General features: G+C 41.6%; 1 protein-coding gene across 1 annotated transcript in view; it reads left to right on the top strand.

Moving 5' to 3' along the window:
* The window catches only part of LOC121552657 (solute carrier family 35 member F1), a 133,223-nt gene that overhangs the window by 106,052 nt on the left and 8,236 nt on the right, over positions 1-18,935 (top strand). The window contains exons 5-7 of the mRNA XM_041865648.1: positions 190-346; positions 1,667-1,719; positions 13,478-13,632. Coding sequence (XP_041721582.1) covers positions 190-346; positions 1,667-1,719; positions 13,478-13,632 — 365 coding nt within the window. The remainder of the gene's footprint in view (positions 1-189; positions 347-1,666; positions 1,720-13,477; positions 13,633-18,935) is intronic.

The raw sequence follows: 18,935 nt of genomic DNA, 5'->3' as shown, positions 1-18,935 counted from the left end.
CACTTAGTCTGATATTACTGAAGAGCGTTTCATATGATAACCTATTTGTCATGGATAACTCATGGATAGCTCTTTCATATGATAGGCTATTGTAATGTTGTGCTCTAGTAATTTCCTCCTCGTTCTCGCGCTCTTTCGAAACTCTCGCTCTCTCTCACTCTCTCTCGCTCTCTCTCTCTATCTGCCTAGGGGACCATAAGCTCCTGGGGGACCTGCTGGTTCTGGGAGGGGCCATGCTCTATGGCATCTCTAACGTGTGTGAGGAGTTCATCGTTAAGAACCTTAGCAGGGTGGAGTTCCTGGGCATGATGGGACTGTTTGGCTCTTTCTTCAGCGGCATTCAGCTGTGAGTGTGTTTGTGTGTGTCAGACCTGGCTTCAAATACTGTTTGACATCATTTCAAATATTTTAGCTTGTTTGAGCTTGTCCGGTACAATGGAACCAATAGAATAGTCCCAAAATGGCAAACCCAGAAAATATGTCACTCAAGGCAGGCTATAGCAAACGGTCTAAGTGTTTCAAAGATTTCAAATGGTATTTGAACTCAGGTCTGGTGTGTCCTTCCTCACCTATACTATACTGGACAGAGTATCCCTCTTCACCAATACCACAAGAGCAACCAGTTGAAACACTCCAACATTAACATTAGCCAGCTGGAAACCTTAGGTTAACCTCATCTACACGGAGTATATTAGGAACACCTTCCTAATATTGACTTTGCCCTCAGAACAGCTTCAATTCGTCGGGGCATGGACTCTACAAGGCGTCAAAAACCCAGCAGCGTTGCAGTTCTTGACACAAACCGGTGCGCCTGGCACCAACTACCATATCCCATTCAAAGGCACTTAAATATTTTATCCTGCCCAATTACCCACTGAATGGCACACATACACAATCCATGTCTCAATTGTCTCAAGGCTTAAAATTCCTTCTTTAACCTGTCTCCTCCCCTTCATCTACACTGATTGAAGTGGATTTAACAAGTGACATCAATAAGGGATCATAGCGTTCACATGGATTCACCTGGTCAGTCTGTCATGGAAAGAACAGGTGTTCTTAATGTTTTGTATACTTAGTGTACACTTTCTGTAGCATTTGCCATCTGATCTTATACAGTCATTGATGCCAGCTACATATCTACAGACATGACCCATTTTCAACATTTACACCCACCAGCTGGTTCTGTCTCCAGATCAGATTATGACTCTTACTTTTTAATAAGCTCATTTTGTGGCTTAAAGAGGAATGATGAAACCCCCTGGTTATGAGACATCGCCTGTATTCCCTCCACTTATTTCTCCACTTAATATATCTGAAATTATCCTGACCAGGGAAGACAGTGGGCACACGGGGACCTGTCTCTGTCTCTCACTGGTGTTCTTTTTGGATACGGAGTGGGGGGGAGTCAGATGACTCTGTCAATAGAATTCCCAAGATCCATTCCGTTGGGTTAGAGGGTTGTACCCCCCCCCACCCCTCTGATAGGATGGATTTGTCACTCGTCAGAACCACAGGTGCTGAGTTGTCAAAACTGAGCCTCCTGTCAAGAGACTTGTGTTCCTCCTGTCTTACTTTCCTCCCTCCATCACTCACACTGTTCTATTCCCATATCTCACAAAGCTCACCTGTGCCTGACAGGAATTTTGTATTTTTCTTTCTGTTTCAGGGCCATCATGGAACACAAGGAGCTGTTAAAGGTGCACTGGGACTGGCAGATTGGTAAGCTACTGTTACTGTGTGTGTTTGTATTTGTGTGAGGAAGGGAAGCGTGTGCGTGTGTGCGTGCGTGTGTGTGAGAAGGAAGTAAGAGGCAGCCGGTGGTACAGGGATGATTAAACATTGGCAAAGGGGGAATTGATTGTCCTGTCTAGCGGAGATACCCTCCCACACCTCCTCCTCCCCTCCACTGCGGTGTCAGATACTCCTCACACAATCAGTTAGGTCGTAAGGGGTGTCACTGGAAGATCACTCTGCAAATGAAGTGGGGGTGACAAAGAGATGGGCCCCTGAGCTAAGATGGATGGGCCGCTGCTGTACAGTAAAAGTGTACAGGCCGGTCAACCTTTACGAAGGTCTTGTTGTGCCACATTAATTACAGGTAGGAGATGAAGGTGTCCTCTAACTGATATATGGATGCACTTTATTTACTTATAACAAGGATGGTTCACTTAATATTTGATTTGCAACAAATAAGCCAGACAGGGTGCTATTGTACAGCATGTAGTAGCTGTTGGTTAGCTAGTAGGGGTAAGCCAGCAGGAGTGTAAAAGGGGCTATGCTAAAAGCCTGCCCGCTGTATAACTGCTAAAACATTTTTTTTGCTGATACAGACTAAAGAAATCACAAGATATGGTCAGATGATAATTTGGCTTTATTCAGAGTGACAAAATATATATTTAAAAACAATAGGAGGACTCGGTAGGATGTGGGTCTTTACCGTCTTATGTGGACAGTGGCTTCACTCCTGCTCCTGTAGGGCTCCTCTTTACGTCACTTTTTCCGAATGCTTTTCTGACATGACTTCTGTCAAGTTGACATGACTTCTGTCAAAGTGATATGTCGTATTGGGACTTTTAGTTCAGACACAAATCAGAATGTTTAACAGCAACCTAATTCTGCAATCTTCCCTTTAAATTGTCTGAGTTTCAGTTAACTGGTCAAAGAATATTTCAAATACAATAAACTATCATGACAACATGATATATAGTAGCCCATGAAGATGCCCGATTTTCAATTACTTGCATAGGAACCGAATCTATGACGTGCAATTCGCCGCTCTCCAAAAGCAAAGCAAGTGACTAGGTCTTAATCCACTCAGATTCACCCATTTATTTTGATTGAGCATAGAGGGTGTGTGGTGCTGATGCCAATAGTGGGGTTTGGGTAGCGTCCCATGAGATGCTGGCTTGTCACAGAGGCATTAGCCAGTCTGTGGTGGCTTGAGGGGCACGTCATTAACTGCCACTGCCATGGCGGGCAACACAGCAGGCGCCAGAAGGAGAGAGATCTGCTCAGCCAAGATTGCAATACTGGGTGATCTGGAAAGTCCTAGTCAATTGATCAATAATATAATAATACTTTTGGCAATTTGCAATCTGTGGAGACAATGGGAATGGAAGGGTTCGGAACTTTTGTGAAACATCACAGTACAGTTGAGAAATATATGGCAAATAGAAATCCAATATGGATGGTGTTAAGAGATAGATGGGAGGTGTTGAATGGAGCTGAAGGATGGGACTAATAATGACTAACAACAACTAATAACAACAAGATAACTAATGTAAAGCATACTGTGTCCATAATAAGTATATAGGTTATAGGTTGAGAGTTTTTGTGAAAGAGCACAGTTAGAAAGATATGGCATATAGAAGCAAACTGGATGGACATCATGAAAATGATCGGAGAGGTTGAGGGTAGAGGAAGTTCAGGAGTAAAAACAAACAAAATAGAATTATTGTAAAATTGACTGCCCATAAAATGTATATAGTATGTATAAGCTGGAAGTAGAGGCCTAAGCGTTGTTGTTCACTAGTTTACTCCAATTAGGAATGGGGTCGTGGTGTTGGAAAGTATGAAAGGGAAATATATATTTTTAAAGGATATGTACACTACCGTTCAAAAGTTTGGGATCACTTCGTTTTCAAAAGAAAAGCAAATTTTTTGTCCATTAAAATAACATCAAATTCATCAGAAATACAGTGTATACATTGTTAATGTTGTAAATGGCTATTGTAGCTGGATAGGTGTACAGAGGCCCATTATCAGCAACCATCAGTCCTGTGTTCCAATGGCACTTTGTGTTTGCTAATCCAAGTTTATCATTTTAAAAGGCTAATTGATCATTAGAAAACCCTTTTGCAATTATGTTAGCACAGCTGAACACGGTTGTGCTGATTAAAGAAGCAATTAAACTGGCCTTCTTGAGACTAGTTGAGTATCTGGAGCATCAGCAATTGTGGGTTCAATTACAGGCTCAAAATTGCCAAGAAACTGAAGATCTCGTACAACGCTGTGTACTACTCCCTTCACAGAACAGCGCAAACTGTCTCTAACCAGAATAGAAAAAGGAGTGGGAGGCCCCGGTGCATAACTGAGCAATAGGACAAATACATTAGATTGAGAAACAGGTGCCTCACAGGTCCTCAACTGGCAGCTTCATTAAATAGTACACGCAACACACCAGTCTCAACGTCAACAGTGAAGAGGCGACTCCGGGATGCTGACCTTCTAGGCAGAGTTGCAAAGAAAAAGCCATATCTCAGACTGCCCATCTTAATCTTTTCTTTTTATTGGCCAGTCTGAGATATGGCTTTTTCTTTTTTTAGCAAACACAACGTGCCATTGGAACACAGGACTGATGGTTGCTGATAATGGGCATCTGTACACCGATGTAGATATTCCATTAAAAATCAGACATTTCCAGCTACAATAGCCATTTACAACATTAACAATGTCTACACTGTATTTCTGATCAATTTGATGTTAATTTAATGGACAAAAAAATTGCTTTTCTTTCGAAAAACAAGGAAATTTCTAAGTGACCCCAAACTTTTGAACGGTAGTGTATATATATATATATATATATATATATATATATATATATATATATTTGCGAGAAAAAACCCCACATAGGTGTTTGGAAGTGATGCAGACAATTACATTGATGGAAGTTACAATCTATCTGCAATATTAAAGCTGATCTACCACCCAAAAAAATACAAAATAAAAAAAGATAAAAAATATTGCGCTGCCCTAGAAAAATTATGAGGACTTGGTCATGTAAAATGTATTGGAGGATTGTGTGCGTCTTCCAAAGACTTGGTGGGATCATATATTGTTTCTTCCATCCTCAAGCTTACCACTTGGAGAGTTGTGTGTTTTACTCTTAATACTCAGTTATTGATCATAAGAAAGATAAAAACAAAGGCCCATCTTCAGAAAGTATATTCATACCCCTTGACTTATTCCACATTTTGTGTTACAGACTGAATTCAAAATGGATTAAATAGATGTTTTCCCTCACCCATCTACACACAATACCCCATAATGGAAAAGTGAAAACATGTTTTTAGAAAATGTAGCGAATTTGTTGAAAATTAAATACAGAAATATCTAATTTACATAAGGATTCACACCCCTGAGTCAGTACCTTCTAGAAGCACCTTTGGCAGTGATTACAACTGTGAGTCTTTCTGGGTAAGTCTCTAAGACCTTTCCACACCTGGATTGTGCAACATTTGCCCATTATTATTTTCAAAATTCTTCAAGCTCTGTCAAGTTGGTTGTTGATCATTGCTAGACAACCATTTTCAGGTTTTGTGGGAAAAGGTTAAGGGGTGTGAATACTTTCTGAAGGCACTGTACTGTGTCTTGGAATAAAATACTTAATTTTAGATGCTCTTGGGGTGGTAATCATTAACTCCCATACAAATATAGCTCATCCTTCCTAATAACAGAGATTTCAATATTCATGGCTTTTCAGATTGCAGATGTGTTTCTAAAAGCATCATCCTACTACACCATTAAAACAGCCTAGAGATACACCATGACCATATTGCTCTCTGGTGTGTATGCTGCCAGACATAGTAAACAAGGCATTTGAATAACTCATGAGGCCTTCTGTTCAGCTATTCAACCAACAACCAACAGCGCCTGGAGAAAACCATGTGAGCCTGTGAGAAAGTCAAGTAAAACTTAAAGGGTTAGGAATTCTATGTGCTTGCCCATTGCAGAAAATGTCATATGTTTGCTTGAGTTAATCGGATTAAAAAAAAGCATACTGAATACAGTGAGTGCATTGTAACCAACCGCCAGAATGTAGCACTGTGCTTAGGGCTGTTACAGTGACCGTTACATTACCGCCACGCCGGGCATTGGCTACATCTGAGAGAGCCATGTGAGTGAGAGGTGCTTCGGAGCACGGCAGCCGGGAGAAGGGAATTATAATTAGCCTATTATATTCAGCCCAAGGGCACAACGGCCACTTTGGCCACAAAAGACTTGGATTCTTTAGGGTGAGGCCTGGTGAGAATATTATCAAGCGCTTGTCAAATTGTGAATGAGAGACTGATGAAGTGTGTGCAGCTTGCGACTTTTTTCAAATCACCATTAGAGTCCCATCATGCAGCCTTAGAATGTATTAAACATAAAAAAATACAGCCCAACATATCACAACTAAAGTTGCATAAATAACTCTAAATAAGGTTCTCGGGGTGATGAGAGGTGTTGGATTTGCACCAGACATAGCGTTTTCCTTGATGGCCAAAAAGCTCAATTTTAGTCTCATCTGACCAGAGTACCTTCCTCCATATGTCTCCCACATGCCTTTTGCGAACAATAAACATGTTTGCTTATTTTTTCTTTAAGCAATGGCTTTTTTCTGGCCACTCTTCCGTAAAGCCCAGCTCTGTGGAGTGTACAGCTTTAAGTGGTCCTATGGACAGATACTCCAATCTCTGCAGTGGAGCTTTGCAGCTCCGTCAGGGTTATCTTTGGTCTCTTTGTTGCCTGTCTGATTAATGCCCTCCTTGCCTGGTCCGTGAGTTTTGGTGGGCGGCCCGCTCTTGGCAGGTTTGTTGTGGTGCCATATTCTTTCCATTTATTAATAATAATGGTGCTTCGTGGGATGTTCAAAGTTTCAGATATATTTATATAACCCAACCCTGATATGTACTTCTCCACAACTTTGTCCCTGAACTGTTTGGAGAGCTCCTTGGTCTTCATGGTGCCGCTTGCTTGGTGGTGGCCCTTCCTTAGTGGTGTTGCAGACTCTGGGGCCTTTCAGAACAGGTGTACAGTGGGGGAAAAAAGTATTTAGTCAGCCACCAATTGTGCAAGTTCTCCAACTTAAAAAGATGAGAGAGGCCTGTAATTTTCATCATAGGTACACGTCAACTATGACAGACAAATTGAGAATTTTTTTCTCCAGAAAATCACATTGTAGGATTTTTAATGAATTTATTTGCAAATTATGGTGGAAAATAAGTATTTGGTCACCTACAAACAAGCAAGATTTCTGGCTCTCACAGACCTGTAACTTCTTCTTTAAGAGGCTCCTCTGTCCTCCACTCGTTACCTGTATTAATGGCACCTGTTTGAACTTGTTATCAGTATAAAAACACCTGTCCACAACCTCAAACAGTCACACTCCAAACTCCACTATGGCCAAGACCAAAGAGCTGTCAAAGGACACCAGAAACAAAATTGTAGACCTGCACCAGGCTGGGAAGACTGAATCTGCAATAGGTAAGCAGCTTGGTTTGAAGAAATCAACTGTGGGAGCAATTATTAGGAAATGGAAGGCATACAAGACCACTGATAATCTCCCTCGATCTGGGGCTCCACGCAAGATCTCACCCCGTGGTGTCAAAATGATCACAAGAACGGTGAGCAAAAATCCCAGAACCACACGGGGGGGACCTAGTGAATGACCTGCAGAGAGCTGGGACCAAAGTAACAAAGCCTACCATCAGTAACACACTACGCCGCCAGGGACTCAAATCCTGCAGTGCCAGACGTGTCCCCCTGCTTAAGCCAGTACATGTCCAGGCCCGTCTGAAGTTTGCTAGAGTGCATTTGGATGATCCAGAAGAGGATTGGGAGAATGTCATATGGTCAGATGAAACCAAAATAGAACTTTTTTGGTAAAAACTCAACTTCGATCGTGTTTGGAGGACAAAGAATGCTGAGTTGCATCCAAAGAACACCATACCTACTGTGAAGCATGGGATGGTGGAAACATCATGCTTTGGGGCTGTTTTTCTGCAAAGGGACCAGGACGACTGATCCGTGTAAAGGAAAGAATGAATGGGGCCATGTATCGTGAGATTTTGAGTGAAAACCTCCTTCCATCAGCAAGGGCATTGAAGATTAAACGTGGCTGGGTCTTTCAGCATGACAATGATCCCAAACACACCGCCCGGGCAACGAAGGAGTGGCTTCGTAAGAAGCATTTCAAGGTCCTGGAGTCTCCAGATCTCAACCCCATAGAAAATCTTTGGAGGGAGTTGAAAGTCCGTGTTGCCCAGCGACAGCCCCAAAACATCACTGCTCTAGAGGAGATCTGCATGGAGGAATGGGCCAAAATACCAGCAACAGTGTGTGAAAACCTTGTGAAGACTTACAGAAAATGTTTGACCTGTGTCATTGCCAACAAAGGGTATATAACAAAGTATTGAGAAACTTTTGTTACTGACCAAATACTTATTTTCCACCATAATTTGCAAATAAATTCATTAAAAATCCTACAATGTGATTTTCTGGATTTTTTTCTTCCAATTTTGTCTGTCATAGTTGACGTGTACCTATGAAGAAAATTACAGGCCTCTCTCATCTTTTTAAGTGGGAGAACTTGCACAATTGGTGGCTGACTAAATACTTTTTTCCCCCACTGTATATATACTGAGATCATGTGACACTTAGATTGCACACAGGTGGACTTTATTTAACTAATTACAGTGAGGGAAAAAAGTATTTGATCCCCTGCTGATTTTGTACGTTTGCCCACTGACAAAGACATGATCAGTCTATACATTTAATGGTAGGTTTATTTGAACAGTGAGAGACAGAATAACAACAAAAAAATCCAGAAAAACACATGTCAAAAATGTTATAAATTGATTTGCATTTTAATGAGGGAAATACGTATTTGACCCCTCTGCAAATCATGACATGGCAAAACCGTTGTTGGCAATCACAGAGGTCAGGCGTTTCTTGTAGTTGGCCACCAGGTTTGCACACATCTCAGCAGGGATTTTGTTCCACGCCTCTTTGCAGATCTTCTCCAAGTCATTAAGGTTTTGAGGCTGACCTTTGGCAACTCGAACCTTCAGCTCCCTCCACAGATTTTCTATGGGATTAAGGTCTAGAGACTGGCTAGGCCACTCCAGGACCTTAATGTGCTTCTTCTTGAGCCACTCCTTTGTTGCCTTGGCCGTGTGTTTTGGGTCATTGTCATGCTGGAATACCCATCCACGACCCATTTTCAATGCCCTGGCTGAGGGAATGAGGTTCTCACCCAAGATTTGACGGTACATGGCCCCGTCCATTGTCCCTTTGATGCGGTGAAGTTGTCCTGTCCCCTTAGCAGAAAAACAGCCCCAAAGCATAATGTTTCCACCTCCATGTTTGACAGTGGGGATGGTGTTCTTGGGGTCATAGGCAGCATTCCTCGTCCTCCAAACACGGCGAGTTGAGTTGATGCCAAAGAGCTTGATTTTGGTCTCATCTGACCACAACACTTTCACCCAGTTCTCCTCTGAATCGTTCAGATGTTCATTGGCAAACTTCAGACAGGCATGTATATGTGCTTTCTTGAGCAGGGGGACCTTGCAGGTGCTGCAGGATTTCAGTCCTTCACGGCGTAGTATGTTACCAATTGTTTTCTTGGTGACTATGGTCCCAGCTGCCTTGAGATCAGTGACAAGATCCTCCCGTGTAGTTCTGGGCTGATTCCTCACCGTTCTCATGATCATTGCAACTCCACGAGGTGAGATCTTGCATGGAACCCCAGGCCGAGGGAGATTGACAGTTATTTTGTGTTTCTTCCATTTGCGAATAATCGCACCAACTGTTTTCACCTTCTCACCAAGCTGCTTGGCGATGGTCTTGTAACCCATTCCAGCGTTGTGTAGGTCTACAATCTTGTCCCTGACATCCTTGGAGAGCTCTTTGGTCTTGGCCATGGTGGAGAGTTTGGAATCTGATTGATTGATTGCTTCTGTGGACAGGTGTCTTTTATACAGATAACAAACTGAGATTAGGAGCACTCCCTTTAAGAGTGTGCTCCTAATCTCAGCTCGTTACCTGTATAAAAGACACCTGGGAGCCAGAAATCTTTCTGATTGAGAGGGGGTCAAATACTTATTTCCCTCATTAAAATGCAAATCAATTTATAACATTTTTGACATGCGTTTTTCTGGATTTTTTTGTTGTTATTCTGTCTCTCACTGTTCAAATAAACCTACCATTAAAATTATAGACTGATCATTTCTTTGTCAGTGGGCAAACGTACAAAATCAGCACGGGATCAAATACGTTTTTTCCCTCACTGTATTCATGGTTTAACGAGAGATCAGATGGCAATAATCTAGTGGCCATCGATTGTTGCAATAGGCCCAGTGAGACTTGTCTTACTCGGGTCCCCCTTCCTGAGTGGTATACTACGAAGCAAGATCTACGCAGGCTTTTATAAAGCTAGCCAGCTTCAGTTAACTTCACATTCCAGGTCAGGCTTCATCCGTACTACGACGGTGGATATAGCTTGTCTGCCTGCAGCTAACTCTAGCAGGCTTGTAACTGTGCGTGCATGTTGCACATGGCTAGTCGAATGCCGAACTCTTTATTGAGACAATGCTGAAACATCAATCCATGGTTGAGTCAGTGCCACATTTTAATTTGTGCCGAAATCTAAATGAAATAAAAACGTTTTCCCACTCCTATTTATCTTCTTCTATCTGTGGAACAGCTTGTTGCGTTGTGGCTATAGACATATAATCCATAAAAGGGTTTTGGAACCTAGAACCCTGGCAATTTGACTGTTGCTCATGGGTACACTAGCAATGGCTGCCAGTCTTGACTTGAATGGGAACTGCCATCTACGGAAGAGTGGCCAGAAAAAAGCCATTGCTTAAAGAAAGAAATAAGCAAACACGTTTGGTGTTCACAAAAAGGCATGTGGGAGACTCCCCAAACATATGGGAGAAGGTACTCTGGTCAGATGAGACTAAAATTGAGCTTTTTGGCCATCAAGGAAAACGCTATGTCTGGCGCAAACCCAACACCTCTCATCACCCCGAGAACACCATCCCCACAGTGAAGCATGGTGGTGGCAGCATCATGCTGTGGGGATGTTTTTCATCAGCAGGGACTGGGAAACTGGTCAGAATTGAAGGAATGATGGATGGCGCTAAATATAGGGAAATTCTTGTGGGAAACCTGTTTCAGTCTTCCAGAGATTTGAGACTAGGACGGAGGTTCACCTTCCAGCAGGACAATGACCCTAAGCATACTGCTAAAGCAACACTTGAGTGGTTTAAGGGGAAACATTTAAATGTCTTGGAATGGCTCAGTCAAAGTCCAGACCTCAATCCAATTGAGAATCTGTGGTATGACTTAAAGATTGCTGTACACCAGTGGAACCCATCCAACTTGAAGGAGCTGGAGCAGTTTAGCCTTGAAAAATGTCAGTGGCTAGATGTGCCAAGCTTATAGAGACATACCCCAAGAGACTTGCAGCTGTAATTGCTGCAAAAGGTGGCTCTAAAAAGTATTGTGAATAGTTATGCACGCTCAAGTTTTCAGTTTTTTTGTCTTATTTCTTGTTTGTTTCACACACAAAACATTTTGCATCTTCAAAGTGGTAGGCATGTTGTGTAAATCAAATGATACAAACCCCCCAAAAATCAATTTTAATTCCAGTTTGTAAGGCAACAAAATGGGAAAAATGCCATGGGAGTGAATACTTTTGCAAACCACTGTATATGTCTATGGTTGGTTGCAGTTGTCAGTTTACCTTTTGCAAATGTCAAAATACAATCACGTGTAAAGCATACAGTTAATTACTAAATGTGTCATGTGACAGGTATACTATCACACATCATCTTCTGCACATCTATCATTCCAGTGTTAATACTAAATTGTAATTATTTTGCACTATGGCCTATTTATTGCCTTACCTCCATAACTTACTACATTTGCTCACACTGTATATAGATTTTCTATTGTGTTATTGACTGTACGTTTTGTTTTTGTTTATTCCATATGTAACTCTGTGTTGTTGTTGTTTTTATCGCACTGCTTTGCTTTATCTTGGCCAGGTCGCAGTTATAAATGAGAACTTGTTCTCAACTGGCTTACCTGGTTAAATAAAGGTGAAATAAAATAAATAGAAATTGGGATTGGTGATTTACACTGCATTTAAACAGTGTTTGAATTTATCCACTTTTCACCTATCACTTGTACTCACTGCAGAGAAACAAGTGGATCTTTTTGCCTTCTCTCCTGAGGACAACTCCCCTGATATGTAATGTATCTAAATTATGACAATGAAAAGCGATTGAATAGGATCCTGATTGCTTTTAGAGGAATGAGCGAGTCGGAAATGGCCCTGGCAGCATTCATAACATCTCTGAGAGCAGAATCTGCCAGATAAGTGCTGTTTACGTTTTGTTTTGAGACAAATTACCGTTATCTGTCTGTGTTGTCATTTCATCTGAGGCCGTAAAAGTCGTGTCCTTCATAAATTGATTTCATTTCATAGTAACACTAAATCCCATTATCGTGTTCCTGCATGACAAAATATAATCAGAATGTCCCTACATGACAACTATCTCTCTGATATGCCCGTCATTATGTCATGATTTTCTGTCTCAGTAGCCCACTTCCTCCTCAATGTCTGTCGTTTGACAGTCATTGACCTTTACAGTGACCTTATATGACATATATTTAATGGTATTTTCATCCTCCTCTCCTTTTTTGGTTAAAGAACTATTTTTGGTTAAAGGTAAAGGAGGAAATGCTGACATGACTATGTTCCCATTTATATCAGTTTGGTGTGCAGGAAGAATGTCACAGGATCCAACAAAATATTAGGTCATTGGACAAATCACTGCACATGTACAGATATAGGATCTTCATTTGAGTCAGTTCGCTACAGCAGGAAAATAATCTTGCAGCATGTCACGCTCTGGCTCCGGGACTCTGTATATTGAGCCAGGGTGTGTTCATTCATTGGGTGTATTTCTATGTTGGTATTTCTGTTGGGTTCATTTCTATGTTTGAGATAATGACTCCCAATCAGGGGCAACGAGTGTCAGCTGTGGGCTGGTTGTCTCTGATTGGGAGCCATATTTAATCTGTATGTTTTCCTTTGGGTGTTGTGGGTTTTTGTTCCGTGTCGGTATGTTTTACCGTGGACTTCACGAGTCGTGTTTTGTTTTGGTTTTCGTGCTTTAATTAAATAAAGTCATGTTTATTTCACACGCTGCGCCTTGGTCCGCTTCCTGTAACGACGATCGTGACACAGCAACAGGAAATGTGAATTATTATGTGGATTATAATTAATGGACATTTGATACATTGTTCGTAAGTAAAAATCAAGTCTGAAATTTCTAAGTGGAAGGTTCTCCTGCAACAAGGAGATCAAATTAAGATCCACCACCTGTAATAGGCAAATGTGTTGATGAATGGAGAAGATGAGCCCTTCCCTACGCCGTCATCAAGGTCCTTCTGTCTTTACATGGACACAAGAAGAAAACCCTCCTATATAAGCCTTGAAAGACAGGCAGGTGAATGATTTCTAGCTAGCTAGTTGGTATTCTGGAGAGCACTTTGCAGTTAATTAGGTCCTGTCTGCCCCTGCAGCTCTGTCACTCATCGTGCTCTGTGTGTGTCTTCTGTGTGTGTGGGTGTGTGTGTGTGTGTCTTCTGTGTGTGTGTCCTGTGTGTGTGTCTTCTGTGTGTGTGTGTCTTTCCCCAGGGTTGCTCTACATTGGCTTCAGTGCCTGCATGTTTGGCCTGTACAGCTTCATGCCCGTGGTCATCAGAAGGACCAGCGCCACGTCGGTCAATCTCTCTCTGCTGACCGCTGACCTCTACAGCCTGTTCTGCGGCCTCTTTCTGTTCCAGTACAAGGTGAGTGCCACACATACACCACACACACACACACCCTCATCCTTAAACTCTTTAACCTATCATAAGGATTCAGATTGTAAGAGATTGTGCATCGCTATTATCTCAGACAATCCTATTCAACATATTGCCATTTAGTTTTTCTGCCTATTATTTGGCATTAAAAAAAATATTTTACTGGTATGTCTTTGTCACTCCTGTCTTTATGTTACCTTTAAAATGCAGCTTTTTCAAAGTGAATCATGGCTTATAACAGCATCAACAATGGCTGGCAGATTGCAGTCAAGAATGGCTGGCAGATTGCAGTCAACAATGGCTGGCAGATTGCAGTCAACAACGCTGGCAGATTGCAGTCAACAACGCTGGCAGATTGCAGTCACCAACGCTGGCAGATTGCAGTCACCAACGCTGGCAGATTGTACTTTATTGTAAGGTTACTACTGTATATGTCCATGTTAAGTCTGTAAGTAACCTGGAAGGGAGTCAGATACCACCATGAATAAGATCCTTTCTTCAAAGGAGACCCACCACTGCTTTTATTCCTACTGTGCTCCTTGGGTTGGCAGGCCCCAGAATAAATACAGTACAATGAGCATGGTGGGGTGTGAGACAGCCTCCTTCAGCCCAGAAATGCCATTAAGCCCTGGGGTCTGTGTTACTGTCTCCAGCCTGCCCTGTGATTGGAGAGTGTGAAGTGGAGTGCAGGGTCTATAGTAGCTACCACTCTCAGAAGCTCAAGGCTGTTCCCTCTCCACTGTTTTAATCAGGCCCTATCACTTTGCCCCAATCACACTCAAGAGATGCTGTCTGCTGATAGGGTGGTCCACTCACACAGTTGGACATGACCAGGGTAGCTCTGATATGAGCAGATGACGTTGGTAAAGGTTCTTGTATCATCACTCTGGAGGGGGTAAGACAAGAGGAGTCGACCTTGCAGTATTCTAACACAGGCTCCCCTATGAAATCACAGGGCAGAGAGAGGCTTTTTTTGTTCTTGCAATTTATTGGGAAAGTTGTGATAAAACTGGTAATTGGGGTATTGTGGGCTATTGTCTAGTGTAGGTAACCAATCCCAAAAAACAGAGTATTCAGTGGAACGTTCTGTGGTGTACTTGGCTAAATAATTCACCTGCGATCATTTTAATTGTACAACTGGAGCTTAAACTTGAAGTCTGTTCTGTTGTGAGTTCATTTGTGTTAGCTCGCCCCCATGCCGGATTCTCTGAGGTATTACCGACCCTGAGAATAATTCATTATATTCTTGTCCATGTTTGGGGTAAAACAGCGTAATTGTGCCGTGCTCAGAAAGGCTGGAGAGATTATTACCAAACGCTACGAGCGGTAGCAGAATTCAGGAAGTATCCATTATGGTCTGTACATGAAATGAACGCTTAAACCATTCATAATATGATTAGGCCTTCTCTGTACCTTGTCTTATTTGTTATGTTGGGCCAGCAGCAGACAGTGCAATGAAGAGGGGACAAGTATAAGCAGTCCACACACCCATTGTACTTTATCTTTGTGGCTACATGCAGCGCGAGAGAACAGATACACAGTATATTTTTCTCTGTCTCACACCACCTCTCTCTCTCTCTCTTTTTCTCTCTTGCTCTTTCTTCTCTCTCCCTCTCTCTCCCCCTCCCTCTCTCTGTAAGCTTCCTCAAGTTGGTCCTGCATTGACAAATAGCCATGTCTACTGCAGACCACCACCCCAATCAGCCCAGTGCTGATCCCTCTCTATAATGCATGTTCCCCTACCCACTGTGCATGGATGACTTGTTCTGCACCTGTAATCCATTGCATTTCAACACATATTGCCATGGGTTAGAGAGAAAAATTAGCAGTTTTATAACGCTACTCTACACATTTTGTCATAAGGCAGAGAGAAAATGTGACAGTTATATAGCTAATTCTTTGCTATTCTTCACGTTGCCATGAAGATGAGAGAATATTTAGCTGTTTTAAAGCTAAATTCCTGCTATTCTACACATTTAGCTATTGCTTATGACGTGTTAATATGCTAATATGCCAAAAAATTATAACAAATATTTTTAAATTTTTTTTGGGGGGGGGGGTTGGCGGCCCCCTGGAGGTCGTGGACCCCGGGGCACGTGCCCTGCGTGCCTGTTCGGTAATCCGGCCCTGCAGGCAGTTATTGTGGGAAGAAACAGAGAAGTGAACTTAAGATTGTCTTGGCCTCTGGATGCATTTCTACAACTTCTGTGCTGCTTTGAAGGCAAGAGCTATTACAGACCAGACAGAACCAATCCACAAAGAATCAGAAAGTGATTGAGTTGTACTTTGGACAATATGTCTGTCTTGTCTGCACTGAAAGAGTAAATATCTCGGTAGAGAAGAAAGCATTCCATTCAACACCTGAGACATATCTGTACTAACCCAAAGTATAGGGCCATTATTCAAAGATGAATCATAGCAGTTTTCAGAATTTGATTGAAACACAGATTCATACTCGTCTGATGCCCTTATTGTATCAGCATTAAGACTTTTAGCATGTAAATCTTGGTGGACAAACTCAACCAATTTTTTTAGATGCATGCCAGCAAAGCCACTACACCACACAACAAAACACTAAACAATACATTAATTACACTATAACGGTGACAAACGGTGCCCACAAACTGTTAGGGCCTACATAAAGCTGTCCCAGCCAATCATAATTAGTTTTTCCCCACAAAAGGGCTTTATTACAGATAGAAATACTCCTCTGCACCGCCTCAAACAATCCTGCAGGTGAAGAAGCCGGATGTGGAGGTCCTGGGCTGGCGTGGTTACACGTGGTCTGCGGTTGTGAGGCCGGTTGGATGTAATGCCAAATTCTCTAAAACGACTGGAGGTGGCTTGGAGGTGGCTTATAGTAGAGAAATTTACATTAAATTATCTGAAAAAAGCTCTGGTGGACATTCCCGCAGTCAGCATGCCAATTGCACGCTCCCTCAACTTGACACCTGTGGCATTGTGTTGTGTGACAAAACTGCACATTTTACAGTGGCCTTTAAAAAAAAAAAAATCCCCAGCACAAGGTGCACCTGTGTAATGATCATGCTGTAATTATCAAATTATTGATATGCCACACCTGTCAGGTGGGTGGATTATTTTAGGAAAGGAGAAATTCTCACTCACAGCGATGTAAAAAAAAATGTGCACAACAAAAAAAATACGCTTTTTGTGCGTATGGACAATTTCTGGGATATTTATTTCAGCTCATGAAACATGGGACCAACACTTTATATGTTGCATTTATATTTTTGTTCAGTATACAAGGGTATATTACTGAACCTTTTGTTGAAAAAAACAAACATGGTTACAGACCCATCAACATTATATAGTATCCCCTCCTCATGAAGAAAAGCACATGAGCTAATTATAATACACAAATTAAGCAAAACAATGAAATGCACAAGAGTGTGCAAAGCTGTCATCAAGGCAAAGGGTGGCTATTTGAAGAATCTCAAATAGAATATATATTTTGATTTGTTTAACACTTTTTTAGTTACTACATGATTCCACATGTGTTATTTCATAGTTTTGATGTCTTCACTTATCATACAATGTAAAAAATAGTAAAAAATTATGAAAAACCCTTGAATGAGTAGGTGTATCCAAACTTTTGACTGATAGTGTATGTAAATAAGGCATTCTGTTCTCAAAATTCTCAAAACCTGTTTTCGCTTTGTCATTATGGGGTATTGTGTGTAAATTGATGAGGAAAAAAAATCAATTTAATCCATTTTAGAATAAAACACAAACATTTATTTTCCTCACTAGAACTAATTGCTTTTTAACTCCTAAGGGGAGATGCAGGGAGTTGTTTACTATTATTGACAGTGGCGGATGAATTAATATTAATAGCATTATACTGTAAACTAAAGAGCATCCTGAGGGGAGTGGATATTATAAAGGTCTCCAATTAGTTTTAGTATTGATGGAATATTCTGAATTAAGATCTGTCACAATGCCTTGGCTGGTATTTTGGCTAAAACCTTTGCAGCATTTAGCTGAGCCACTTTGAATGAATATGCCCTATCATTCTCCTTCCAGATATTAGCAACAACTATACTGTATATCTAATGGTTGGTTAGTTTATCAGTGCTGTACTGTAAATCAAAAGGTGAGGGAACAGGGAAGTTGTTGAGGCAGCGTTTATTGATTTGGCTTTGTACTCGGTCTCAGCTCCCTGACCACTTTTACCACAACTGTACTCTTTGCCTCCAACCAGAGCAGCATGAGGAATGCATCTGAATGCCTGTGTCAACGGTTCACAACACAATATGTACTTTATTGTACATGTACGTACAATACCATTCTCAGGAGAGCATGCTGTCCAATGTTAAAATTATAATGGTATCCTGGAATTACTTTTAGAAAAGCTATGTTTGTCCTCAGAACAAATCACATCAATAGTACCAACCCCACACCTTAAATTATCTTTCCTTAGTGATTAGGGATTTGTCTTGGGTTAAAATCATCAACCATGGCAATGGTCTAATACTAAGCATGCAGTGTTAATGGTTTGGTTTAACCATGCTCTAAGCAGCAGGAGCATAAAACCTAGATCCTCTACCTCTATCCTCAGACAGTCAGATTTGATTCCTATTCTCTAAATGGCTCCTGTCCTCACAGTATAACTATGCTGTGATACATTCAAATGAAATGTAGCTGATGTAATGTAATGCTATATCTACCTGCCATGACCACAGTAGGAGGAAACCATGGCCTGATAGGAATATAATCTCTAAGCTATCATACAAACCACAAGTCATAAGCACAGAACAGAGCAACAAGGGAAGGGTAAAGGCAATGGACAACCAGCCATAGCACACCATCTGCTTAAAGGAAAACGGCTACATTTTTATTCTCCTCAAAGGTTTTCCTACATTAGATTTGGAAGAGTGGTGGTGAAAGTCTCCTTCTGAGGCGGCTGATATTCTATCACGGTTTGCAGGGCTCTAGCCGTGGCTCCAGTAGAGAATGTAAATGAGTATGTGGAGATGTCACCATGCTAAGTAGAATGTATTCCTCTCAATTTCCCAGTTATTGCTTTTTCCTCTCATATATTCTCCCTCGGCCCATTACTCCACATGTTAATAAAAGTTTTCTTGACAGAGCTATCTGCCTAATTTGTTTCCCGTGGTCTACATTGATATTGCTCTCAGGAGTGTTTACTTTAGCAAACGCTAAATTGAAACACTACAGGCAAGGTATTGCAGCTCTGCAATAGGGGGATGTGTGTGTGCCTCCAGAGAGAGACAATACCTGGTTGTCAGGGCAATGATTCGTATTGCAAA

Source organism: Coregonus clupeaformis, chromosome 36, assembly GCF_020615455.1.
Source record: "Coregonus clupeaformis isolate EN_2021a chromosome 36, ASM2061545v1, whole genome shotgun sequence".
Lineage (NCBI taxonomy): Eukaryota > Metazoa > Chordata > Actinopteri > Salmoniformes > Salmonidae > Coregonus > Coregonus clupeaformis.
This window is presented reverse-complemented; position numbering and strand designations above follow the sequence as displayed.